This window comes from Dromiciops gliroides, chromosome 2 (genome assembly GCF_019393635.1).
Source record: "Dromiciops gliroides isolate mDroGli1 chromosome 2, mDroGli1.pri, whole genome shotgun sequence".
Taxonomy (NCBI): domain Eukaryota; kingdom Metazoa; phylum Chordata; class Mammalia; order Microbiotheria; family Microbiotheriidae; genus Dromiciops; species Dromiciops gliroides.
The window spans coordinates 435841690-435868168 of NC_057862.1; the positions used below are offsets into that span (position 1 = coordinate 435841690).

Sequence of the window (26479 nt, forward strand, 5' to 3'; positions counted from 1 at the left end):
GGCTCAGGCCGTTTTCATAGTGTCCCTTCCCCTCCCCCTTTCTAGCTCTAACAGTAGATGAGCCACCCAGCACAGGACAGGGTGTGCCAAAGAAAGTGGTAAGACCTGCACATCCATGGGAATCTGTCCAGATCCTGGCTCTGGGACCCTGCAGCTGGAGGAACAGACAGGTGTCTGGGCTCCCAGGGCTGGATCAAGCATGGTGGGAACTGGTTTAAGCTGAAGTAAAACTAGCTTGATGTCCCTTCTACCAGCCAGGTCTTATCATCATTCATCTCACTGGGGCTGGGCCAGTCCTTGCTACCTCCCAACAGCTTCCCATCTGGGGCCACTGAAAGCATTCACATAAACTAGCTCCTTTTCATGGGCACAAAGAGACAGACATAGACGCTCAGGGAGTCAGATAAACACAGGTTCCCATTCAGACGCAGAGATAACTCAGACGATGATCCACACAGTAGTAGTAGTAGGTCTGGGTATGTTTACACACTGATTTTCACATTCATAGACAGACACATAGAAACTACTACACAGATTTATACTGAGGAAGGCACCTATGCTGGAATACATAGCTTTTCACGCACAGATGCCCACAGACCCAGTGACACACATGAAGGACAGACTCCTGCAAGAATGAAGATGCCGGGGGCAGCTAGGTGGCACAGTGGATAGAGCACCGGCCCTGGATTCAGGAGGACCTGAGTTCAAATTTGACCTCAGACACTTAACACTTACTAGTTGTGTGACCCTGGGCAAGTCACTTAACCCCAATTGCCTGGCAAAAAAAAAAAAAAAGAATGAAGATGCCAAACTGGATCCATGCAGGTGCAAGCTTACAAAGGCACATGTAAAGACAGGTTCATGCAGGACACAGCTGTGCTCAAAGAGACCTTTTTCCAGGTCCTCTTTGTCTTCTCAACCCTAGCTGTGCAGCCTGAGGAGGAGGAGGTGGGAATAGGGGTCCAGGCTCTGGGATCAGTTAACAGCACCTTGAGGTCGGATCTGGCTGACACTCCCCCTGGTCCCCAAGGTGGGAAGGCAAAGCTATTCTCCTAGACATCTCCATGGGGAAGTTTCTCTTCCTTATTATCTTAGTGCCACCCTACTTACCCCTTTGCCTTTATGGGGCAGGGGACTGTAGGAATGGGATGGAGGAAAAAAAAAAAGGACCCCCTAGGTTAGAAGCCTGGACTGATCCCTGAGTCCTTCGATTTCAGTTCCTACCCCACGCCCTCCCCCTCATCTTACCTGAAGGCCTTATACTAAGTTGGGGATCCTCTAGCTAAGTCTTCCGTCTAACCCTGAGTGGCCACAGGGCACAGCCTGCTTGATAAGAGGAGCAGCACTCTACCCCTGTCTAAGGACCTGGGTGCTGCTCTTTGGTGGACTGTGTGGGAGAATGGAGCATGCAGCTCCCAGGCTAGCATTGATTGGGACAGGTTAGGTGCTCCAGCAGTGCTGACGTGGATCTGGCCCCAAGCCCAGGAGCAGGTGGCTGGTGGAGCTGCTAGGTTTGCTCAGAGCCTCACCCCCCCGCCCCCCATCCCACAGAATCCTGTCCCAGGACAGGATCTACAAGAACTTCTAAGCTGGTGAGTTAATATTTGTTCAGAAGCAGGTGACAGTCAAAAGGGACAAATAGATGGGCAGAGAGCTTGGAGAGAAGACACCCAGAGGAATTTTTCCAAACTAAAACCTCCTGACTCCTAAGGGTCACTTACTGACTCAGGCTGCCCTGGTGAGCTACTTTGGGGTGGGGGTGGGTAGAAGGGTACCTAACAATGGCTTTCTCCTTTTCTTTCTTTTTGCTGCCCCTGGGGTTGATCCTTTCCCTACCCCCCACCCTAGGCTCGGGCTGGAGCTGCCCTTCTCAGTGTGTATGTGGGCAGGATAGGCTGGTCAACTGCTCTAGGAGGGAACTGCACTTTGTGCCTAGGCTTCTGAACCCTGACATGCAAGTTCTTCTCTTGGGCCACAACCATCTGGACTTCTTGCCCCCAGGGGCCTTTGTCCTTCTGCCCGGGCTGCTCTCACTAGAGTTCCAGAGCAATGGACTACAGACAATCCACGTGCAAGCCTTCTGGGGCCTGGGGGCCCTGCAGTCCCTGGATCTGAGTGCCAATGCTCTCCAGACCCTGGACCCTGGCACCTTCCGACCACTTCGTGCGCTCCACAGCCTGTCTCTGGCAGGGAACCGGCTGATGCGCCTGGAGCCTATGTGGCTGAGTCCCCTGCTGCAGTTGCAGAACCTAAGCCTGCAGAATAATCTGCTCTCTAGCATGGACTCTGGGGTCCTGGATAGGCTGCCGGCCCTGCGTGTACTCAACCTCCATGGGAACCCTTGGGTGTGCGACTGCACTATTTCCTCCCTCTGCCGCTGGCTGCGTAGCCATACACACAAGGTCCCAGGTGAGGACACAGGTCAGCTAGAAGAGAGGGGGACTCAAGGTCAAGGGCTAGAGGGGTTTGGGCGGGGGTGGAGGATGGGCTAACCAAGGTACAGTCCTGGGATGGAGGGAAAGTGGAGGGCATTTTGTCCCAAACTCAACCTGGGTGTGCCCAGGACACACGGGTCTGGAAGTTGTACTGCCTCTCCCCCATTCCCCCCTCTCACCCCGCTGTGTTCCTAGGAGCAGAGTCCCTGATGTGTGTATCCTCAGACCGACTGACCCTCAGGCCAATGGCTGCCCTCACAGAAGGCTCATTCAATCATTGTGCACACCCGCTGACCCCTCGGGAGCTGGTGGTCATCACTGTGCTTGGACCACTCTCATTTCTGGCCAGTCTAGCTGGCTGCCTCATCTTTGGTTCCTTGCTCACTGCCTTCCGAGCTCGACGTCAAAACTGCTGTGTTCCCTGTCGTCGGGTGAAGAGACCCATCCCCAAGACCCTTGGCCTGGATGACCCATCAAAGAACTCAACCACTAACTTCCCAACCCCATCCTGTCCTCTATGATTTCTGTCCTCATCTCTGCACGGAGCTGAGCCTTCTGGCCTGTTCTTCAACCCTGTACTTTGTTGGGAGGGACCCGAAGATCACCCCTTGGGACAGTTGTTCCCCTTGATTCCCCAGGCAGAACATGCTTGGTAGGTTGGCACCAAGAGAAGTGTTCTCCCCCACCCCTGCCCCCAGCCAACCCCCCAATCATGATTCAGATCTCTGGGTGGGGGGAGGTCTGACTGTCCCCTTGGGGCAGGCATCAGAAAGTTGTCACACAAACGGAGGCTCATAATGTTCAATTTGGCAACACCATGGTACATGCCTGTACATGGGAATGTCATAAGCTTATACATAGGGATGGTGGATGTCTGTACAGATGAATAGTAGACAGCTATACACAGTAATGGTACAGGAACCATAAGTGGGAGCAGCATAAGCCTGTACATGAGAAAGGCACATGCCTGTACAAAAGAATAGTGCATGTACCTTGAGGAGGGACAGCATCTGTGTATGCCTGTACACAGAGATGGCTGGTGCCCACCTCCTATGGAGCGACACACCCTATGTGTAGAGCTGCCTCACAACTGTACACAGGCATAGCTCACATGGGTGTGGATTACTGGGAAGGAGGTGTGGCCTTGGGGCAGGGGGGAGAGGCAGGTGGTCAGTGCCAAGAGGCAGGAGGAGTTACAATCTTCCCTTCCTGGGGGTTGGAGGCTCACCCCAGCTTTGCAGTCCTGAAGGAGGGATTTGGGGTTTGCAAGAGGTGAGGAGAGAGGGACTTATTTCAGCTCCCAGAATCCAGTCCTCTTTTCTGTCTAGGAATTGAAACCAAAATGTGGGGGGTGGGGAGGGAGCAGGGCTGTCCAGCGCTGAGGCTGGAGCATTGATGCAAGGGGGAATGGGGTGGGGCAGCTTTGGTGTAGAGGTAGCAGAGCTAGCCAGGGTAGAGCCAAGCCAGCAGGAGGAAGAGAACAGACCAACTCCAGGGAGGGGGGTGGAAAGGGTATGCAAAGAGGGAGGAAAATTGAACAGCTGGGGGAATGCTAGCAGCAGAGTTTGGGGAGAGGGGAGTAGAACCAGCTATAGGAGAATGGAGCTGGGGTCACAGCAAAAGAGGGGTGGTGTCCTGGGACTTAGCAGGAACTGTGTTGGGTGGGGAGAGGGAGGAGGGGGCAATCGAAGAAAAGGAGAGAACTGAACTGGGTCAGGGAGATAAGGATAACTAGAGCCTTCTTAGGGTTTTCTGTAATCTTTTTTGCTTCCAGGGGTCAAAGCAGTTTGTGGGGTGAGGAACACCCCTCTCCTCAACCTCTTTCCCCACAGCCTCTCCATGGCAGGATCAAGGGGATATTTGTGCTGGGGTAGATTGGGGGTGGGGCAGAGTCTGCCCAGGAGACCACACTGCCTGCTCAGCCCTGGCTCCTGAATGGTCAGACCACTCACATAACCAAACACCGAACAGAGGGGACGCAGGATATCCAGAACCTGGGCAGGATGGGGCCCACCCTGGGACACACAATTAGCCTCTGTCTGGCTGAAGATTCAGCTTGTCCCTCTCACTGCCAATCCCAACTTAAGGTCCTCTCACCATTGACTTACAAGGAAACTCCAAGTCTTGGCACTTGGCCCTAACTCCCCCTGTGCCTATTTCCAGCAGGGATCCTGCCCTGTGGATGCCAAGATGGGTGTGGGGAGGAAGGGAGTCCGGGGCAGCAGCTGCCCCACAGTGCTGGGGGAAAGTGGGGGCAATGTGCAGTCACTGGGGGCCGGGAGGACGGGGGACGGGGGCGTTCCCTCTGGCCTTCCCGAGCGGGACCCCTCAGTCCTCAGGCATCAGTCCTGACCGGCGCTCCTAGTAGTTAGTAACTAGGCCGGCGGCTCCGGGAGGCCTCACACCACGGTGCTCACCGAGGGATCTGAGAGGTTGAGCTGCCCTGTGATATCAGTGGGATGGTACTGCTGTAAGATACAAATACACAGACAAGGCAGAGGTGGGGTTAGCGCTTAGCGCTCCTGGGGAGGGGGCAGGGCCACGGGCCAGCACTGTGGTTGGTGGAGCCGCCCGGGGGGGCACGAAAGAGGTTCAGCAGGGACTGGGGGTGGGGTGCGGCCGGCCCCATCCCAGGGGTTTCGGGAATGGGGAGCAGCAGCCCCGGAGGGAGGGCCAGGGGGTGCCTCTTTTTCCCCCCGTCCCCCGTCTTGCTCCGGGGACTCTGCTTTGGCCAGGACGCTGTCCCGTCTGCGGGGAAGGGGAAGGGAGGGGCGCTAGAGCCGGTGCTGGGGGGCAGAGGTGGGTGGGCCGAGGGCGTCTCAGCTCTCCCTATGGCGGGCACACATCTGGAGCTGTCCCTCCTCCCTCTCAATAGCTCTTCGCGGCAGCACCGTGTCTTTTTGGTTTTGCAAAGCGCCGCGTCCACCCCCGGTGCTCTATAAATAAGAATCAACAATCAATACCCGCTGGCCTGGCACAGCTGCCCGGGAGCCCAGCCCCTGAGTGCCCCCTTCCTCCCCCCAGCCCCTCCCCCCGGGCCTGTCAGCGGGAGGGCGGAGGGGGGGCGGGAGGAGAGGGCGGGGCAGACGGGGCTCTCCAGCAGTCAGAGCAATGCCCCTTCCCATCCCCCACCCCTCCAAGAAGCACTTCCGGAGCTGAACTGACCCACCCCCAGACTCCCTCCCCAACCCTCCCGCTCCAGAACCCAGCCAGTTGATAAAGAGGCCCCAGACTGACCATTGTCTTTCCCCAATCCTGGGTCCATCCCATCCCATTCTGAAGAAACCCTGTATTCCCCGACCAGCAGAGGACAGCTCCCGAGATCACCGAGGGATTCTTTGGTTGGGTGAGGGCTGTGGTTTGGATTGGGCTCTGGAGAAAGCTGAGGGCTCACTGGCCTCTTAAGGAATCTTGGAGGTGCTTTAACAAATAAAGGCCAACTAAAGAGATGAAACTCTTGCCGAATCAGATCACTGCCAAACTCCTCAGAAAGCTGATGCTCGCCCTCAGGCTGCTCTGAAGGGTCACCGTGACCAGTAGACAAATCTTTTCTTTTATTCGTCCTTATCTTCTTTGACCTTCTTGAGGCATTTGATATTGCTGGGACCACTCCTTTCTCTGGGAAATTTTGCGTTTTAGCCTCGGAAACATGGCATCCTCCTGCTCTGAGCTTTCTGACTGCCTCGAATTTTCCAGGGCTCCCCTTCCACCTCTCACCATGCTGAGGGGCTCCTGAGAACTATTATTGTCTCTTTGCTTTCCTTCTCTCCTCTCCCCTCTCTTTCCTTTCTCTCCCTCTCTTCTGTCATCTTTCCCACTTTCTTCTGTTTTTTGCCCCTCTCTTCTCTGTCTTCCCTCTCCTTCCTCTATCTGTGCCATGACCAACGCTATGCTGAGGTGGTACCCACTCTCTCTCCAGCTTAATTCCTCTGCCTCGTTTTCAAGGTCCTCTGTGATCTGATTCCATACAATGTTAGCTTTGGAGTCAGAGAATCTAGGTTCAAATCCAAGCTCTGCCATTTACTGCCTGTATAATTGTGGGCAAGTCACTGAACCTTTCTGTACCTCAGTTTCCTTATCTGGTGCCTCCATGTTAGATAATCTGGGCATCCTAAAAGTCAAGCTCTCATTATGTGTAAAATGGAGTGGGGCTGGATGACCTCTAAGGCTTCTTCTAGCTCCAAGTCTGTGAACATATTCAACCTTCTCTCCCATTGTCTTGATCAAATTGATCTCACTAATCCTGGAAAGGGGCAAAAAACTGTAGCAGAAGGACCCTACCAGAGGTGACTGACAGGAAACTAGAGTCCAGGGCTGTTCCTCTGCCTTTGTTCCCTCCTCCTGGAATGCCCTCCACTTCCCTCTTCAGCTCTCCAAATCTTGCCTCTCTTTCATACTCCTGACCCATCTTGGGGTCTGCTCTGACCACTCTGCTCTTTTCTTCTTCAAAGCCATGCAGCGCTTATCCTGCACTGCACATTTTAGCCCTTAGCCACATCCTGTTTCATGGGGTTTTAGTGCAACTGTCTGAGCCAGGATTCAGACTTTCTGAGATTAGGGGATCTTGTCTTATCCATCATCATATCCCTTGGGATGTTTTGCACACTGTAAGTACTTTACCTACTGGGTGATTTTTGCCAACCTTGAGGCTGAAGTGGTAAATTTGCAAGCACTCAAATTGTTACCCTTGGTACACTGTGTGTGTGTGTGTGTGTGTGTGTGTGTTGGAGTCTGACTTGGTGAGATTATTACTGCCTAAGAATAGGCAGGGCTCCTATCTAGTCCTAGACCCAGGAACAATCATGATCATAATAGCTAGCATCTACATAGCTTTTTAACATTTACAAAGCACTGTACATGCATTATCTCATTTGATCCTAATAATTCTATGAGGCAGGTGTGATAATCCGTGTTTTACAGAAGAGGCTAGATGAGGTTGCCAGGGGTTGCACAGCTAGCAAATGTCTGAGGCAGAATTCCAGCTCAGGACTTCCTGAATCCAATAGCGGATAGCTCCTTAGCATCTGTAGCAGCTCCCTGCCTCACGCTGGGGAGAATTTGGGACAGAGGCTGGAGTGGTTAAAAAAAAAGGGGTCCCTTTCTGTATTCTGTAAACGGTTCCATGCCACCCCAACCCTACTTAAGAGCTACGCCAGGGAGGCAGTTAGGTGACGCAGTGGATAGAGCACCGGCCCTGGACTCAGGAGGACCTCAGTTCAAATCTGGCCTCAGACACTTAACACTTACTAGCTGTGTGACCCTGGGCAAGTCACTTAACCCCAACTGCCCAGCAAAAAAAAAAAAAAGAGCTACTCCAGGACTTGCCCTCTGGCTGCTCCTCCTGTGTCTCAGCTAGTCCTCTGCTCCGGAGTAGTCAAGAAGTAAGATATGCTCAGTGAAAAAAAATGGAGCTCAGTGATGAGAGGATCATGATATCATGGAAGGAGGCCTGGATTTGGATGCATCCAGACAGCTAGGTGGTATGGTGGACAGAGACCACTGGACTTGGAGTCAGAAAGACCTGGGTTCAAGTCCTGTATCCTCTCTCAGCCTGTTTCTTCATCTTCAGAATGGAGCTCATAATAGTACCTCCCTCACAGAGTCCTGAGGATTAAATGAGATTTGATGTAAAGTGCTTTTTAAACCTTAAAGTGATATTTATCCTAGCTCTTATGGCCCTGTTGCTTATGACCGATGTGACCTCGGACAAGCAACTAATCCCCCGAGGCCCCAGTTTCTTAATTTGTAAAGCATATCTGTCTAGTTGCTTCTAGCTCTAAATTCTGTGGTCTTAGGGATGAAGAAAGGTAGAGGAGGAAGGGAATTCTTAAAAAGGAGGGCATAGGAAAGAGGTGTCAGGGAGGGATATAGAATGTCACTGAGGGATCTTGCTAGGTAGGTCAGAGACTTAAGGTTCAGTGCTATCTGCTCCAAAGCAGGATGGTTCCTCATCTATAGGTGTCCCTTTTCTATGATACCTAGGAAGCCATGGTACTTGAAGCTCCTAGGTTGGTGTATTGGGGGGGGGGTGTCAAATGGTAGTAAGAGTGATAGGCTTGGTGACAGAAGACCTGGGTTCAGATCCTGCCTCTTGCTGCTACCCAGCTATGGGATCTTGGGCAAGTCATATTTGTTCTTTTATTTAGCCTTAGTTTCCTAATCTGTCAAAGCAGGATGATAACTAACACCTATCCTGGTTCCTTCATATAACTGTTACCAGGAAGTCACTTCATAAATTAGAGGTACACTAGGATTATTAGCCTCTGTCTTTAGGAAGGGGTGTTGTCCTGCTTGGGCCCAGTAGAGCAGAGAACAACCCTTTTGGGGGGGGTAGGTATTCCAGGAAGCAGGAACAGTAGGTACCTTCCAGAACTATCCTTTTGGTACAACTTCCCTCAGGCCCCCAGGCCTTCACCTCTCTCTCTCTTCAGAAGAAAACAGCAGTTGGGGAGTCTCTTCTAGGAGACCTTAGGAGAGGAGGATTGGTCTCTTTCTCAGTCCAGGGGCAAGGAGAGAAAACACTTTCTCAGACTATTCCACCCACCCCCGTGCCCATATACATACTGAAGGGATGGGCCACCTAAGGGATGGAGGTGAGGGCCTCCATGATCATTCCCCAACATAAAATCCTGTAATTGCTGGGGCAGAAAAATAGACTGGAAAAACAAAAATCCCAATGTGATGCAAACATTGAGTGTTACACTTTGGGATTCATAATTTCAGCCTGAGCTCCTGCCCCTCCCAGCTGTCTTTGTGTGATCCACATCCCTAACCCCATCTTGCCTTGTATCTTAACTACTTGTCCAACCCCACTTCTCTCCACCCTTGAGGTCAGGCCAGGGTAAATGTTTCCCTTGAGGAGTCTTGGACTAGGGCTGGGATGGAGTGTTTCCCACCCCAGAACCCAGAGTTTAAGATTGGGTCCAGAATTCTCTAGCCTAGTATCCTCCTTTCCCCTACTCTCTAAGAGCATCCCTCTGAAATATTCTGAAAGGAACAGTTGGACCCAGTATAAGTTGAAAGCCAGATTGGCAGTCCCCTAGGACCCAGCCCTCCCCCAAGACTTGAGTCTCCCCAGTTGCCTGGCCTCTGGCCTCCCCAGCCCTGGGCCCCGACCCACACAGAGACCACATGGAGGATGCAACAGGCATGGCTCTGGTGAGACAGGTGAGACAGGAGCTGGGAGGGAGTGACAGGGATGGGCCAGGCAGGACCAGGACAGACGGGACGGGACACGGAGGGACAGTCATCACACACTACCCGATCTCTGGGCTGTGTGGGGCATCAGAGAGGACCGGCGGAAACCAGGAGAGTCCAAGAAAAAAAGGGGGAAAAATAAAAAGTTGGTAGAATCTCCCAAATCAGTGAGAAGACTAGGAGGCAGGTCATCCCCGGCCCCCCAGGGCCCCTGGGCCAGGCCCAGAGACAGGCGCTGAGACTGACTGACTGACTGACTGACTGACAACATGAGGCAGCTTCAGGATGAGTGTGTGGCAGTCATGGGATGGCAGGAAAAAAAAGAGAAATAGAGACAGAGAGAGAGACAGAGACAGAGAGAGACAGGTGGAAGGAGAGAGACTCAAAGAGAAGCTATGAGAGACAAAGAGAGACCCATGTAAAAAGAGACAGGGAGAGATGAAGATGGGAGAGAGACAGAAAATGATGAAAACTGGAGATATAAAGAGAGAAAATGGAAAAAAACAGGGATGGAGAGAGACACAGACAATGAGGTACCAAGACATAAAGACTGGGAAGACAAAGAAAGATGAAAATGGAAACATATAGAAAGGAAAGAAATTAGAGAATAGACATCAAGAGAGGGAATAGTGAGACAGAACATAAGTTTGTTTATGTTTCCTTTTCACTTATATTCTCCTTCTTGATACAAAGATAATTAATTCAGTATGTAGATAGAGATGAAATGAGGAGACAATGGGAAACAGAGAGAGGCATATTCTCTAGAGATTCAAGCATGACAGAAAAACATCACAAAGAGATAGAGGGAACAGAGAGAAGCCAATGGAGAAAGGTCAAATGTTAAAGATGAGAGACACTAAGAGACAGAAGCTGATGAAAGGAGAGAGGGAGAGGAATGTGGAGAGAGAAACAGGGAAAGAAAGGAAGAGGGATACAGAGAAGCCCAGAGGTAGAGACACACAGGGAGATAGAGATAAGAAACAATGATCTAGTGAAACAGGACAGAAAGAAACAATGATCTAGTGAAACAGGACAGAATGACAGAAACAAGGACAGAAATAAAGAAAAAGATACAGACTTAAAAGAGAGAAGCAAGGGAGAAAAGAGATGGAGAGACAGAAAGAAGAAAGAGGAGGGAGAGGGAGAGGGAAGAGAGGAAGAGAGAGAGAGAGAGAGAGAGAGAGAGAGAGAGAGAGAGAGAGAGAGAGAGAGAGAGAGAAGAGAGACAGAGAGAGTGGCTGGAGATTTTCTTCTCCCTCTTACCGTGTCTTTGGAGGACCTACGTCTCTTGAAGCTGGAGGCCAGGGTGGAGGTGATGGCCCTAAATGTGGCTTTCTTTTTAGGGTCGGGCTCTGCTCTACCACTCTTTCTATCCTAAAATGAATATGTATAAGTGATTAGATTGCTAAGGGTGGGCTCCTTGCTAGCCCTACCCTCCTGCTGCTGTCACTGCTGATGCCTGTGCAGGTCCTTAATCCTGCTTCTCTGCACTGGACAGACAGACAGGTTTCCTCTCTTTCTATACCATGTGTGTCTGGCCTGGCTCACTCTTGAGTGTTGGGGAAGAACAGGATAGGGCCTGTGCTGCCCTGCCTCTCTCTCTCTCTCTCTCTCTCTCTCTCTCTCTCTCTCTCTCTCTCTCTCTCTCTCTCTCTCTCTTTTTCAGGGGCTGGCCCCTGTGCACCTCATTTCCCTAGTGGCCCCCGCCTTGCCCAGACTGCTCCCTGCCTCCCTGGGGGCCAGGTTCTCAAGAAGGATGGGAGGAAGGGCTTTGGCAGCAAGGTCACAGGTTCCATAGATGGACTGGGAAAAACACACCGAAATTGTGATCATCCATTTCTGCAAAGCAGGTAATCCCTCTGATGAGGGGTCAACAAAAACAATAACAAAAATAAAAAGAGAGAAAGAGAAAAAAAGAAACTAAGAAAGGAAAATCCAGCCAAAGGCAAGGTGTAATGTCACCAAGAGGTTGTGATGGAGTTGGAGAGAAAGACAGACGGAGTTGTCTTGTCCAACAGTCAGCCCTGTTTCTCCCAGGCCGGGTGGGATGGGATGGGTCTCCCCAGGTGCTCAGTCTCAACAGTAAGAGTCCCATTCCCCTGAGGGACAAGCATCAGCAGCTGTCCTAGGCACCAGCAACAAGATCAGGATAAGGGGGATGCGAGATGGGGGATGGGGTGAGGGGCATCCCTTCCCCGGCATGAGCACTAGCCCAGCCCTTCCCTCCCTCGATGTGTTCCAACAAAATCCCCTTTCTCCCTGACAGCACCATCCCCTGGAGCATGGGCTGCTTTTGTTTCCACTGGGAGTTCCAAGGGTTTCAGTGCCTCCAGCCTCCCCCTTCCCTGGCCTCCAGGAAGAGGGGCAAGGGAGTATGTATGTGTGCACTGCTGGGGGGGGATACCCCAGCCCAGACTCCCTGGGGCTGGGCCCTGTTTGGGGGAGGAAGAGAAGAAAACGAGACAAACGTATCTTTAGCCATCGGGGATCCGAGTCCAACAATCTCAGTCATCTCCAAGTGTGGGCTGGTTTCTTACCCTGGGCTGCCTGACACCCAGCGGGCACCTGCCCTCCACCACAGCCCGAACCCAGGCCCCCGCCAGGGCTACCGCACTTTTTACAACCCCGCTCTCTGCGCTGGTTCTAAGTCAAACCGTTTCCCTGCGCGCTGGCGGGTTCCTAAAGACACAGAAACAGCCTCGGACATCCAGGGCGGAGCAGAGCGCAGTGTGGTGGGGCGGAGATCACTGAGCACATGGACACCGCAGGGAAAGGGTTAACCCCAAGGAACTTGAGAGAGAGGGAGAAAGTGATTCCTAAGAAGGGACGGAGGCGGAGGCGGGGAGCCAAAGCCTGGACTCAGGCTCTAGATTCAAAGGAGTCTCTGCCTCCTGGTCCTCAGTTTCCTTTGGTGTAAAATGGGTATCAGTGAGAGATGCCCAAAACAGATGGGCTACTTAGAATGCCAGGGGTGGGGTGACCCCAGGCCTCTCCTCGTGAGGCACTGGTGGGGACAGAGCTGGAGCGGAGAATCCGTCCGGGGGATGGCTCGAGTCAGCTCCTCCGGTAGCCCTCCAGGACTGCTCTGTTTGGGCACCACTCACCATCGGCTCTTTGGTATTATTATTCCAGGGCTCCAGCACAGACCAGGACAATGGGGATCGGGGGGCACGGTTAGAGGCCAGGGTGGGAGAAAGGGGCAACAGCAGGGTCAGGAAGACCTGGGAGCTGAGAGCGGGAGTGGGCCCCAGGCAGGAGTGCCCTGGGAGCCAGGGACGGGCCGGCCAAGGGCTAGGGTAAGGGCGCTGGGTCACAGGTACACCGCCGCTTGCCCCGCTGGCCTACCTGTAGGTTTTTCCTCCACACATTCACTGCTGCAAAAGCCAGTTGCATCTGCTTCCTGCGCGCATCTTTGTGTCTCTTGTAGGCGATCTCAATGAAAATCAGGAAGATTCCGGCCACGATCCCGCCAGCCACCAACATAAACACTCCTACAAGTGCCCGCAGCTGGTTACCCTGGACTCAGAGACCAGACCATGCCTCCCTCCTGCTCTCCCCTCACCTCCTGCCCACTCCCCACCCCCATCCATGTCCACTGGGGAGTCCTTCCAGGGTCATCCTCAAACCAGAAATGAATCCTCTGTGTATTTAGTTATTTTCACATTTTCTCCCCTATTATAGAACGAACTCCTTAAAGGTAGAGACTGGGGGTTTGCCTTTTTTTATATACCCAGTGCTTAGCACAGGTTCTGGCTCATAGTAGGTGCTTAATAAATGCTGGTTGACTGACTAACTGTCCCTTATGCCAGGAATGCCCTGTCTTCTCACTTCTGCCTCTTGAAATCCTTGCTTTTTTTTCCCCCCAAGACCCATCTTAAGCATCTCCTTTCTGCATAGAGGCCTTTCCTCCCACCACCCCTGCTCCCCATCAGTGCCTTCCCCTCCAAGGTTATCTTGCATTTTCACTGACTTACCTCTATTTCTAGAATGTTTTCCCTCTTCACATCTACCTCCTGGCTTCCCTGACTTCCTTCAAATTCCAGCTAAAATCCCACATTTTATAGAAAGCCTTTCCGAATCTCTCTTAGCCTTCCCTCTGTTGATAATTTCCTATTTATACTATATATAGCTTGTTTGTATATATTTCTTTGCATGTTGTCTCCCTCATTAGATTGTAAGCTATTTGAGGGTAGGGACGGTCTTTTGCCTTTCTTTGGATTCTCAGCACAGTGCCCAGAACATAGTAGGTGCTTCATAAATTCATACTGACTGACTGTCTGACTGCCTGACCAACTCACAGCCATATACCAGAATCCTCTGGACTGTCCCCTGGACTCAGAGATTAGCCCCCTTCATGGTCACAAAAGTCCAGAGAGAAGTTCTTTGCAGGGACTTCTGTCTTTGGCGGGGGTTGGAGGGAGAGAAGAGAAGGGGCACCCACCAGCCATGTTCTCGAAGGTGAGAGTGGCTGGAGCATTGCTACGGGAGTCACACTCCTGGTATCGAACCCAAGTCTTGTCTAAATCTTCCATGAAGCCATTCTCGTGGGACCTGGAGGAAAGTGGTGTGGGACCCAAGGTATTTCAGATGCAGGACCAGAGATATGTAGAATGATGAGAAATGAGAGGAGATAAGAAGGAGAGAGGGTGACAGAGACATAAAGGGAGAGGGAAGGAAGGAGAAAGAGAGCGTTGGATAGAGATATACATTGAGAAAGGAAAGGAGGAACGCAGGGAGGGAAGAGACAGAGAGATGGATCTGGCTACAGAGTGAGAGATGAAGAGATGAGGAAGAAGGAGCAGGAGGACTGACACTGGGCTCTATGGAGGTATTTTTGGTTCTGTTTTTGAATCCAGGGGGCTCAAAAGGACTCTGGGAGATGCTTGGTTGGGGACCACCCCAGAAGGGCATGTATGGGCACACATCACAGCTAGTGTCTGTGCCCAGGGTCTCCAGGGCTTGGGGCAGTAGGGCAGGGCTTTTTCAGCCAGGGTTGGGGGGGTACAGACTTGAGGATGGCCAGGGAGACATTCTGCTTCCAGGGGCTGTCTTTGCGCATGCCAATCCCGAAGCCGGAGCGGAAGAAGAGTTCTCCTGTGGTCACCAGGTCACACTTCTGTGAAGCCTCAAACTCTAGCACTGCAGAATCCCAGATGAAGGCGTGGAGCTTGCTGGAGGCACAGGAGCAGGGTCATGGGGATCCAGCTGAGGCAGTCACATCTCCTGTGCCCTGTTCCCCTCGCACCCTGTAATACACCTAGAGGCTGCAGGGGGTGGGGGCAGTGTTATAGGATCTCAGATTTGGAGGTGGCAGGGACCTCAGAAGCCATCTCGTGCAACCCACTCCTTTGAGGAAACTGAGGCCCAGGGCAATTAGGTGAATTGTCTAAGTTCGCACAAGCTGTTCACACCAGAGGCAGGATTCCAAGTCGGGTGCTCTGTACCCCTCTCCTGAGACCCTCACCTACCTGGTCCTTCCTTATCTAAACCCTTTGGGCTCTGACCTCCCCTCTGCCCAGCACTAACCTGCCCCTGCCTCCCTTAAGGACCTCCAGCCCTGACCCCCGGGTGCCCCCATGGTCCCTAGCCCTCACTTGTCCCGCACAGCCTGGATGGCTTCAGCGGCGCTCTCATAGTTGTGTTTCTCCATATGCCGGTACATGGTGCTCAGCTCTACCTGCCGCCGGAAGTAGATATCCACAGAACTCTGTTTCACCGTGGCATAGATGAATTTGTCTGAGGGGTTCCGTAGCTAGGGGTCAGCAGGAGAGGTGTCAGCAAGGCTGTCTCTGGGCCTCTATCCCACAACCATCTGACTGTCCCTTGTTCCCACCTTAGAGTGCTAGCCACAGAGTGCCCCCAGATACCTCCTGGCCGTGTGGCTCCCACCCCATCGACTGTCTGCAAATCCCACTATTAGCTATGTCTCAGACCTCCTCTCCCCCTGATATCTCCTGGCCCCTCCCTGAGGCCCTGACCCCCTGTGTTCCCTCTTCCAGGGGCTCTGGTCCAGGAATCACAGCGCCTTAGTCCTGCCAGCTAGGCCTGGGTCCTCACTCGGGGGTCATTGATGCCCGTGATGCGTTCTTCTGGCCGGTCCAGCACCAGGAAGGCTGCCAGGTTGGCAGTGTAGGAGGCAACGATGATCATAGCAAAGCCAGCCCAAACCATGCCTAGGATCCGGGCTGAGAAGCTTCGGGGGGCACCTGAAGGGCAAGGGGAGGAACATGGCTGTAGTTGCCACCTGCACTTGGTTGTGGAGCCTGAGAAGTTGGATGTAGGGTCCAGGAGGCTGGGTGGCGTGGGGATCCGGGAGGTTGGGTGCTGAGATCAGAATTCTGGATGTGAAGGTTTGGGAGGCCACGTGTGAGTCTGAGAAGCCAGATGGGGGATAGGCATGCTCTAGGAGCCCTTACCTTCTCCAATCCCAGAGTTGAGCAGGACTCCCCAGGAGAACCACATAGCGGAGGAGAGGGTCAGTGCATCTTCTTCTTCCTCCTCACTGTTCACTTTGAACCGGCCAAAGGGGCTGAGGGGGACAGGAGGGAAAGGGCAGCACTGGCTTTCGGGGCCAGCCCCCTCCTCCCCAATCTTCTACTTTCCTGGACCATAATCCCTATGGTGTCCCCCATCTCTCCCTCCCCTGGCACTGTCCCTCTCAGATCCTGGGGGAAAGGGAAATACTGTGAGGATGTGAGGTGAGGGCCCGAGGTCGGGGATGTCTCACTCTCACCTAAACCGATCCAGCAGGTACAGCATGACAGCCACTACATGTACAGAGAGCCCGACTAGCAGCCACAGTGTGCTTTGGAAGGGCTGCATGAACGAATCTAGGGTACTCCGAGGGATTTCCTGGAAGGGAGGTGGAGGGGGGAGAGGAGGGAGCATGAGGGAGCATCTCTGCCCTCCAGAACAGTCCTCTCTCCCTGCCTTTTGTTTCTTATACCTTCTCCACTGCCTGTGGGTGCCCCCCGGTCCTTCCCAGGGACGTCAATTTCCCAGGTTCATTTTTTTTTTTCAGGGCAGTGAGGATTAAGTGACTTGCCCAGGGTCACACAGCTAATAAGTGTTATGTGTTAAGTGTCTGAGATCAGATTTGAACTCAGGTCCTCCTGAATCCAGGGCCAGTGCTTTATCTACTGCGCCACCTAGCTGCCCAGTTTCCCAGGTTCTTACAGGCCCCTTCCCCAGTGTCCAACTGACCTTCTTCACCAGGATGGTCAGTCCCTGGTACTTGAAGGGCTTGGAGAACTCGATGTACTGGGCCCGCTCATTGTTGATGGTCAGTGGGGCCACGATCATGTCCGCCTGCCCGCTCAATAGCTCCCCCATCATTCCATTCCACTCCTTCTTGTTGCTATTGTTCACCTGGGGAGGGGGACATGGACCTTGGAGTCCTGGATCCAGTCCTCACACTGAGTCCTAGCCCTTCCATTCTGCAGGCTGGGCTAGTCCTCTAGCCCTACATCCCAGCTGTTCCTCATTTAGCTGTTTTTTATACTTAGCTCCCAGGTCCCTCAAGGTTGCCTGCCTTGAGGCCTGGAATCCCTCTTCTTCTTTCTAGACCTATACTCCAATTCTCCTTCCCTCATGGACCCTCAGTCCTGAGCCCCACTCCACCTATTCTCTTTCTTGGTCCTCCTGGCCACCTCCAATTCTCCGGTCACCAAAGCCTGGCCTCTTTATTCCACTTTCTTAGCCCTTTTGCCCACCTACCCGCTCCTGGGTGCCAAACTTGCCATCAGCCACCAGATGGACCTCATAGGTAAAGTTCATTGTTTTGGCCAGGTCGATGAGCAGGTCAATGCAGAAACCATAGCAGCACTGTAGTATAGTGTGGCGGCCTGGGGGGGAGGGAGTGTCCCAGGAGAAGATGGTTATGACCACGTGACTGGTAAGCTGTTCCTGCTCTCCAGCAAGAGCAGGCGCCTCCCTTTCTGACCCCCACTCCCCAACCTAGACTCACTGGCACCCGGATGGGTGTCATTTGGGCCTGTGCAGGTGACCTTCTTTATTTTCTCTCCATTAATTGTGAGATCTTCATTACAGGTTTCACCATCTAGAGCTGGTTTCACATACACAAAGGGCTCCTGGTGGATAGTGACAATCTGGGGGAAAGAAAAGGAGGCAAAAACTTAGCTTATGCATCCTTGGGTTCCCTAGAGAACCTTGCCTCCTTTCCCTGACACCCTCCATCCCTGCCTTTCTGTCTCTTCTCTGTCTCTGTTGTGATCTCTCCACCTCTCCCTCTCCATATGTCTGCCTCTCTCTTTTTCTCTGTCTCTCTGTTTCTCTCTGTCTCTCTCTGTCTGTCTCTCCCCCTCTACTTGACCCTTTTTCACTATCTGTCCCAGTATTCCTGTCTCCCCAATTCTCTGTGTTTTCTCACCCCTTCTCCTGAATTATCTATCAACCTGGTCAGTCAAGCCTCATTGGCTGAAGAGAGGGAATTGTGAGGAGGTGGGATAAATTCTCTTGCCTATGGTACATACCTAACTTTTCTATGCCAGCCTCACCTTTAGTCTAGTTGACATTTCATATCCTTCTGGCTTCTCAGTCTCTCCCCCTGGCCAAATGATCTTACGGTCATTGGGTAGGACCTGAAAGGTGGGAGGGTTGTGTGAGGGGGAAGCCAAGAGAGTTCCTGGTCATAATCTCTGGACCTTCAGGCAAAGTCTCTCAACCCTATTCTTAGCCCCACTTACATGGCTCCCGTTGAAAATTCCTACTTGCACCAGTTTTCGGTTCTGCAGGTTCATGATGCTGTAATTGGCAAATTTCCTGTCCCCATCCTCATTGAATTCCACCCGGCCAGTCACACCTTCTGAGTACTTAGAAGACATTAGCACCCTAAGAGACAGGGACAAATAGGGGAGGTTGATTGATAGTCCTTGTCCTGACACTGAGTGCTTTGACCTCCACCTCCATCCACATTCAACCAGGAGCACATTGAGAGGAGGAATTCACCAGCCATAATCCTAAAGTCATACTTTTTCCCATCCCTCATTCCAGGCGTAGTTAGCTTTGAATAAATGTCATAAAATCTGAATGCCTGATGAGTGAGTGTGTGTGTGTGTGTGTGTGTGTGTTTGTGTGTGTTCCCTACTCTACTGGGTGGATGGGGAATCTATTTTGCTGAGCCTTACATAAAAACATTTGCTCATCAATTATACACCCAGGGGGCAGCTAGGTGGTGCAGTGGATAAAGCACTGGCCCTGGATTCAGGAGGACCTGAGTTCAAATCTGGCCTCAGACACTTAACACTTACTAGCTGTGTGACCCTGAACAGGTTCACTGCCCTGGAAAAAAATTATATATGATATATATACATACATACATATATATATATACATACATACATACACACACACACACACACACACATATATATATATATATATATATGTATATATAAAACCTAGAATTTACCTCTTTGGTCTGGGATTCTGTTTCTGATGAGTATCATAGAGTTAGATCTGGGAAGGATCTTGGGTCATTTTTGTAGATAAGGAAACTAAGGCCCAAAGAAATTACATGATTTGCCCAAAGTCACATAGCTACTAAGTGGAAAAACCAGGATTTGAATGAAGGCCAACTCCAGGAATGGGAGCCATTGCTCCTTATGTCACCACACAGGTCAGGAATGTCCCCAAATACCCAGGCTTACTTTATAGCTCTTTGTTGACCTGCCATCTAGGAATTAAGGAAGACCCTCTCAGTAAAATGTTCCCAGCCTATGCTAGAAATCTCTTTGAGAAATCCTGTCATTGTAGTTTCTAGGATCTAGTGAACAAAGTTGGGACTTCTCTCTTCTCCTTGGTGATTTTCTGGACACGAATCCTAGTCTCTTTTCATCTTCCTGGAATAGTCTTCATGTTTTCAGAATGTCCTCAGGAACCCTGTAACACCTAGTCCCCGATCTCCTTGTGTGGGATTTCAGCCTTTATAGGGAGGTAGATTGGGATTCACTGTGCATTTCTTCTCTTGAGGTCTAGCATGGTGGTTTTCAGACAACTGATGATGATAATGTTTTTGTTTTGTTTTGTTTTGGTTTTTTTTTGCGGGGCAATGAGGGTTAAGTGACTTGCCCAGGGTCACACAGCTAGTAAGTGTCAAATGTCTGAGGCTGGATTTGAACTCAGGTCCTCCTGAATCCAGGGCCGGTGCTTTATCCACTGCGCCACCTAGCTGCCCCCAGATGATAATGTTTTTAATCAGAGAGACAGATGGTGAAGACGATGTTGCTTGAGAGAAGACTGTGGTGATGAAGATCATGGAGTTAGTGGTAATAAAGGTGAAAGTGATGGTGATGAGGAAGACAATGTACAACGGAGAGAGGAGAGAGAGAAAAAAGAGATAAAGAGAGGAGAGAGAGAGAAAAAGAAAGGAGAGAGAAAGGAGAAAAAGGAGAGAGAGAGTGGAGGGAGGGAAAGAAGAAGGGAAAGAAAGAGGAGGTCCATTGGCTCTGGAGGCAGAAGTTATGAGTTCAAATCTTGCCTCTACCACTTACTACTTAAGGCAACTCTGGGCAAATCACTTTCCCTTCTCTAGGCCTCAGTTTTCTCATCTGGCTCTGTAGACTTAGAGAACCTGGGTTCAAATTCCATCTCTGATGCTATCTGTGTGACCTTGGGTAACTCACTTAACCTCTCTGGGTCTCAGTTTCCTCCTGTGTAAAATAAGACAGCTAAATGAGATGGTCTCTTCCAACACTGATTTGTGATGCTGAGAGAGTGATGATGGTAATAGTGATATATTGGCCATGAAAATAATGATCACAGTCTGAGAATGGCAAGAGACTCCAGTTCCTTCATTTTACAAATGAATTAAATGAAGTTGGTTATAGGAATAGTAATTAAGCTCAGGTCCTCTTTAACCTGTACCAATGGAGCAGCTAGGTGGCCCAGTGGATAGAGCATAGGCCTGGAGTTGGGAAGACTCATCTTCCTGAGTTCAAATCTGGCCTCAGATACTGACTAGCTGTATGACCCTGGGCAAGTCACTTAACCCTGTTTGCCTCAGTTGCCTCATCTGTAAAATGAGCTGAAGAAGGAAATGGCAAACAAGTTCAATAACTTTGCCAAGAAAGCCCCTAATGGGTTCATAAAGAGTTGGACATGATTGAAATAACTGAACAACAAAAACCTGTACCAGGATAGTAACCTCGTTTAAGATAGCCGTGGTGATGTCCATATATATGACAGTGATTCTGTGGGGATGCTGACACAGCACTAGATTCTACCATCCTATGATATATTGTTGATCATGGTGGAAATACTGACAAAGATGATGGTGATGATGGAGACAGTGATGGGGATGGTCAGAGTGGCAAAGGGCAAAGAACCCTGGATTTAGAGTCAGAAGATCTAGGTTTGATTCCTGGCTCTGACACTGACCATGTGACCATAGGCATACCACTTAATTTCTAGGAGCCTCAAATATAAAATAGGGGGCTAGTGATTCTTGTACTATGTACCTTGAAGGGTTGTATAGGAAAGCATTTTATACTGTAAATTCCAAAGTGCTTTAGAAAGGTGAAGAAAGGGCTGTTATTAGGGTTTAGGTGAGAAAGTGGGAAGGGTGAGGGTAGCTAGGTGGTGCAGTGGATAAAGCACCAGCCTTGGATTCAGGAGGACCTGAGTTCAAATTTGGCCTCAGACACTTGACATTTACTAGCTATGTGATCCTGGGCAAGTCACTTAATCCTCATTGCCCTGCAAAAGCAAAAAAAACAAAAACAAAAAAAGAAAGTGGGAAGGGCTCTGATTGAGATGACCCTCTAGAGTCCTGGTCAGTATGGGATATGCTACCCTCTCCCTCTCCTTACTCTTCTGCTTACCTTTTGAAGAGGGGCCCAGTCTTCCAGATGTTAGTATTACCAACACAACCACGAGGAGGATCTGTGATGTTCTCTTTTTCAAAAAGCTCATGCACAGCTTGGGCTACTACCCCCACAGCATCACTGATGTGTGCAGACTCATTCTTTCCATTGATCAGCTGGAGCCCAATGATACCTGGGAAGGTCCATGTAAGAAATGTAACTGATAGAGAAAGAAATATGCTACCCATCCCCAAGCAGGTCCCAAACTGGTTGTTACTCAGAGACCCATCTAGCCCTTACCCCCTGACCCAGGGTGGGTCCCAAATTGGTAATAGTCCAGAGCTGTGAGCAGGGCTGGGTGCCTGTACTCATGTATAAGACCATCCCCATCATCCTGCTGCCCATTCCAATAGTAACCACTGGTGAAGCCCCCATAGACAGATCCTCCTGGGAACATCCCCAATACGTACCATCTGGGGCGTAGCGTAGAGCATTCCCTGAGATCTCCCGCTCGCCTACGAGCCACACGTACCCAGAGCCTGTCATGTTCAGCATTGCGGCTGCCCGGTACACAGTGGCAGCATCATCCTCGCTGCAGGACAGATGGGGGGGGTGACAAGGGCCAGGGTCCCCCACCCTCCACACACACACATTTACAGGCCCTTTTCCCAAGTCCTGCCTCCATTCCTCTGGCCTAAATTAATTACTCTGACAACAGTGCAGTTACAAAGCTGGATACAAGGGTAGCATTTAACATTTTAAAATAACTTTCATAGACATTTTTTGAGCCTTACAACACTCCTATGCCTTGCATCTGGAATCATTATATAGTGGAAAGAGTACTAGACATGGAGTTGGAAACCTGGGTTCAATTCTAAGTTCTGACATTTATTTGCTATATGACCATGGACAAATTACTCCATTTCTCTGAGATTAAGTTATCTCATCTGTAAAATGGGGTTTTTAATACTTGCACTATCTATCTTGCAAGATTTTGGAAAGTGCTTCGTAAACCTTTATATTTATGAAGGTTTAAACCTTTAAACATTATATTTGTGTAGATATATGTATACATGTGTGTATACACACACATATATCATCCAGAACATTTAGTCTTACACTAACTGCTTGTTATTGTTTCCCTATCACAGACCCTCATTGTGCCTGCTTTGATGTCTTTCTTATTGATCATTCCCTACCCCACTCCCTTCTCAACACACACACACACACACTACACGCCACATCACAGCACCTCCCCCCCCCCCCCCCCCCCCCCCGCCACACACACACACAAAATGTCCCTCTCTCTAAGCTCAGACAAAGAGTCAAGTCCCTAGAACCAGTAAGGCTCTGGGGAGCTTTCCTAAGTGTCATCGCTGAAGCCCAAGGAAAGAATAATTGACAAACCTATCTCTCCAACTTTAGTTAAGCCTTCTGTTGTAAAGTCTGATTGTCTTTTTAAGAAAGATTTCTGTCTTAATGAGGGTTTTCATCACAGGAAAGTGTGTTCTAACATTGCACCAGGGCAACAGATTTTCTTGACAAAAGGTCCCATTTCAGTGCTCTCATGTAAGGCAGAAGTTTTTTCTTGGACATTCAGACCATTAAGCTTTAGAGAATACAGAAAGTACAGAAACAGAGTTAGTGACATAGAATTGTAATACCCTTTGTTGGGCCCTCCTCTGCTGTACTTTCTCAGACGGTCAAGAGGCATTACCGAATACCTGGCACCATGGTAGACAGTGTGTGTGCGTGTGTGTGTGCGCGCGCGCGCACTTGCGCGCGCACTTGAGTATGCACTCGCAAAAAGGCATGTGTTTGACAGAACAAAAGACAAGAAGAAACACCAAACAGTCCCTGCCCTGGGTACTTGCTGGACAGACAGGAAGACTTACATCACAGGACAGGGGTAGGATATATTAGCAATGTCACAGGTTCTGAGTAGCTGTCCCAAATTCAGGAAAAACATTGAAGGATTGGCTAGGGTAGATTAAGAGTGTACTGGGAGGGGGGCAGCTAGATGGCGTAGTGGATAAAGCACTGGCCCTGGATTGAGGAGGACCAGAGTTCAAATCTGGCCTCAGACACTTAACACTTACTAGCTGTGTGACCCTGGGCAAGTCATTTAACCCCAATTGCCTCAAAAAAAAAAAAGGAGTGTACTAGGAGGGGGTTTACTAGATATAGCAAGCAGGATGGGAAGGGTGGTGAGTGTATTTGGGGGGAGGCAGAGATATGCCCAGGCTAAGATGGGGTACACTTGTAAGGCCTTGGAATTTTTCATATGCTGGTGGGAAACAGACATAGGGAAGAGGTGAGTGCACTGCTAGGGGATCTTAGCATCTTTTCAAACTAAAAACTGACATGGGTATGGAAGGGTGATATAGAAGTAATGGCACAAAACCCTTTAAGTCTGCAGCCCCTTGGGCCCACCCCCATGAGCCTCTTGGCCAGCCAGGATCTTGTCACCCATAGTGAGACTGAAGAGCCATTAGAGGGAAGCTAGAGGAGCTTTTGGGAAAACCTGGAGGCCTTACAGACACCAGATGATGACAGGGTCATTGACTTCAGCTCTAGAAGGGGATTTGGAGGTCAGCTAATCCAACTCTCATTTGATAGATAAGGAAACTAAGGCACAGAGAATGAGGGTAGTGATTTTCCAGAAGCAGCCAGAAGGCAGGCTGGGACAAGCAGTGCCATTGCCTCCCTAAATCCTGGATGGGCCAAGTGCAGGTCACCTAGGAAGTTAGCAACAGAGACAGCATCTGAAACCATGTCCTCTAACACCAAGTCTGCTATTTCCACTAGAACGAATTTACCAGGTCTATGAATCTCAGGGTTTTGACAGAGAGGTGCCATAAGTCTAGAGGAGGCCAAATACTGTCCCAATTTCTTTCTTTCTTTCTTTCTTTCTTTCTTTCTTTCTTTCTTTCTTTCTTTCTTTCTTTCTTTCTTTCTTTCTTTCTTTCTTTCTTTCTTTTTCAGGGCAATGAGGGTTAAGTGACTTGCCCAGGGTCACACAGCTAGTAAGTGTCAAGTGTCTGAGGCCAAATTTGAACTCAGGTACTCCTGAATCCAAGGCAAGTGCTTTATCCACTGCGCCACCTAGTTGCCCCTCCTTACTATCTTAATACCCAGTGAGATCCTTGAAGGTAGACAGGGGCCATTTCGTCTTATTAAATCACCGGATCTTTCTTGGCACTAGGCAGGCCTCTGATAAAGGCTTTTAAAATTCCTCAATTTTTCAAACAGGACAGTTTTGGGAGAAGAGAGTAGGGACCCCACTGTGACAGAACACTAAGCACAGGTCTAGGGAAGCATGAAGTGACAACATCAAGAGCAAACAACCATGGTGATATGCCTGGCTTCTCTTTTCACAGTGGTGTTTAGATCAAGCCATTTTATCTTCTCTGGATCTCACTTTCCTCAGGTGCATTAATATTATGGTATGTAGAGCTGAAAGGGGCCCTAGAGATCATCTGGCCCAGGCCCTTGTTTTGCAGATCTGGAAATCGAGTCTCAGGGATAGGAAATGTTTTCTTCAAGTTCACAGAGTCAGTAGCTAGTGAAGATATTCCTCTGACACCTAAGCTATCATTCTTTTCCTTGTAATGAGGCTGTTTCCAGAAAGCGGCTGGACTAAGAGCATTTTCTTTTCTTTTCTTTTCTTTTTTTTTTTTTGGTGAGGCAATTGGGGTTAAGTGACTTGCCCAGGGTCACACAACTAGTAATTGTTAAGTGTCTGAGGCTGGATTTGAACTCAGGTCCTCCTGACTCCAGGGCCGGTGCTCTATTCACTGTGCCACCTAGATGCCCCCTGGACTAAGAGCATTTTCAACTCTAAATTCTTGGATCCTATGAGCTTAAAGCAATGAGTGCCTAAGTTTACTTCCAGGGCTGTGCTAATTCCATGTGAGCTTTTACACCTCAGAAATCAGCAAATGCCATAAGTCAAGGCTTGATTGATTGTTTTGTTAATTATCTAAACTTAAGAAAGTGATGGAGAGAAATATTAATGATGCAGATTAAACCTAAATGCATGTCCTGCATACATTTCCCCATCCAGCTACCAAAATGGGATTGGTAAACATTTACCAGCACACACTTACTTACTTCTCAATGTGGAAAGTAAAACTTTTCCCCAAAAACATCTTTCCATCGTCTTTTTCTAGTGGTCTGGCTTTTGGTGATTATCTGTGTCATCCTCTCCTATTTTTCTTCAGCCTCCATCCCTCCTCATCTTGTCCATCAGTCCTTATTTATTTTTTCCTTTCTAAAATCCCAACTCATTATGTTTTGTTGCCATCCTTATACCCTTCCCTTCACCCAAGTGTCTATTCTTTTTTGGGGGTGGGAGGTGTAGGATGGACTCTTAGAACAAGGGCAGAGGTTGTGGGAGGTCAGGAAGAACAGAACAAAGGCCAGCCAACTTTGGACATTTAAGCTCCTTCACACCTGGGGAACCCCAACACTGAGACCCCTGCAATTGACACTCCTGGGCAATAATATGCAAAATCTTTTTGGGATGACATGACACTACTAATGTAATTGGCAAAAATGGGCAGCATAGTGTATAGGCAAGAACATTGGATGGGGAATCAAGTAAGAAATCCTGGGTTCTGGTTATCCATCATTTGACTGTGATCTTGAATGAGCTATTTCCCCTTTTGGAAGGGAGTTTCCTCACCTGCCAAATTTTGGCATTGCTCTTTTTTCCCCCTGGGGCAATGAGGGTTAAGTGACTTGCCCAGGGTCACACAGCTAGTAAGTGTTTGAGTCCGGATTTGAACTCAGGTCCTCCTGACTCCAGGGCCAGTGCTTTATCCACTTCCCCACCTAACTGTCCCGGCATTGCTCTTTAAGGCTCCTTACAGCTCTGACTGTCTGGGAGTGTATTTGAAATATCACTGTAAGTTCTTCTTCTAGATCATTGGCAAGAAATGCAAAATAAGACCAGTCTCCAGAGTACCCCACTACTTACATTTCTCCTTTGACAAAAGTGCCTTTCTTTCCTATCTCTAAAGC

At 50.0% G+C, this 26479-nt stretch overlaps 2 protein-coding genes across 8 annotated transcripts in view; one reads left to right on the top strand and one right to left on the bottom strand.

Annotated features, from left to right (window-relative positions):
- The first annotated feature begins 736 nt into the window (after positions 1 to 736).
- On the top strand, positions 737 to 3157 carry LRRC26 (leucine rich repeat containing 26). Its single transcript, XM_043984876.1, has 2 exons — positions 737 to 2409; positions 2631 to 3157. Exons 1-2 carry the CDS (start codon positions 1782 to 1784, stop codon positions 2954 to 2956), a joined length of 954 nt encoding a protein of 317 aa, XP_043840811.1. The 5' UTR covers positions 737 to 1781; the 3' UTR covers positions 2957 to 3157.
- A 65-nt stretch (positions 3158 to 3222) lies between these two features.
- GRIN1 (glutamate ionotropic receptor NMDA type subunit 1) overlaps positions 3223 to 26479 on the bottom strand; it is a 38911-nt gene continuing 15654 nt past the window's right edge. For 3 of the 7 annotated variants that reach the window (XM_043984873.1, XM_043984870.1, XM_043984868.1), the window contains 16 exons: positions 21925 to 22046; positions 21473 to 21647; positions 18338 to 18482; positions 18149 to 18232; positions 17599 to 17740; positions 17349 to 17476; positions 16836 to 17000; positions 16366 to 16484; positions 16049 to 16161; positions 15690 to 15838; positions 15227 to 15384; positions 14642 to 14803; positions 14074 to 14183; positions 12978 to 13123; positions 10896 to 11006; positions 3223 to 5371 (listed from right to left, as the gene is read on the bottom strand). In XM_043984873.1, coding sequence (XP_043840808.1) covers positions 5255 to 5371; positions 10896 to 11006; positions 12978 to 13123; positions 14074 to 14183; positions 14642 to 14803; positions 15227 to 15384; positions 15690 to 15838; positions 16049 to 16161; positions 16366 to 16484; positions 16836 to 17000; positions 17349 to 17476; positions 17599 to 17740; positions 18149 to 18232; positions 18338 to 18482; positions 21473 to 21647; positions 21925 to 22046 — 2146 coding nt within the window. In that variant the 3' untranslated portion in view covers positions 3223 to 5254. Of the gene's footprint in view, positions 5372 to 10895; positions 11007 to 11566; positions 12312 to 12977; positions 13124 to 14073; positions 14184 to 14641; positions 14804 to 15226; positions 15385 to 15689; positions 15839 to 16048; positions 16162 to 16365; positions 16485 to 16835; positions 17001 to 17348; positions 17477 to 17598; positions 17741 to 18148; positions 18233 to 18337; positions 18483 to 21472; positions 21648 to 21924; positions 22047 to 26479 lie in introns of those variants that run through there. The other 4 variants (XM_043984869.1, XM_043984871.1, XM_043984874.1 and 1 more) reach the window with 4 other exon arrangements.

Bases quoted from the DNA above. Each gene is read 5' to 3' on its own strand.
- LRRC26 (XM_043984876.1), top strand. From the start codon at position 1,782: ATGGCTTTCTCCTTTTCTTTCTTTTTGCTGCCCCTGGGGTTGATCCTT. The intron at 2,410-2,630 runs GTGAGGACACAG...CTGTGTTCCTAG, and splicing joins CCATACACACAAGGTCCCAG to GAGCAGAGTCCCTGATGTGT.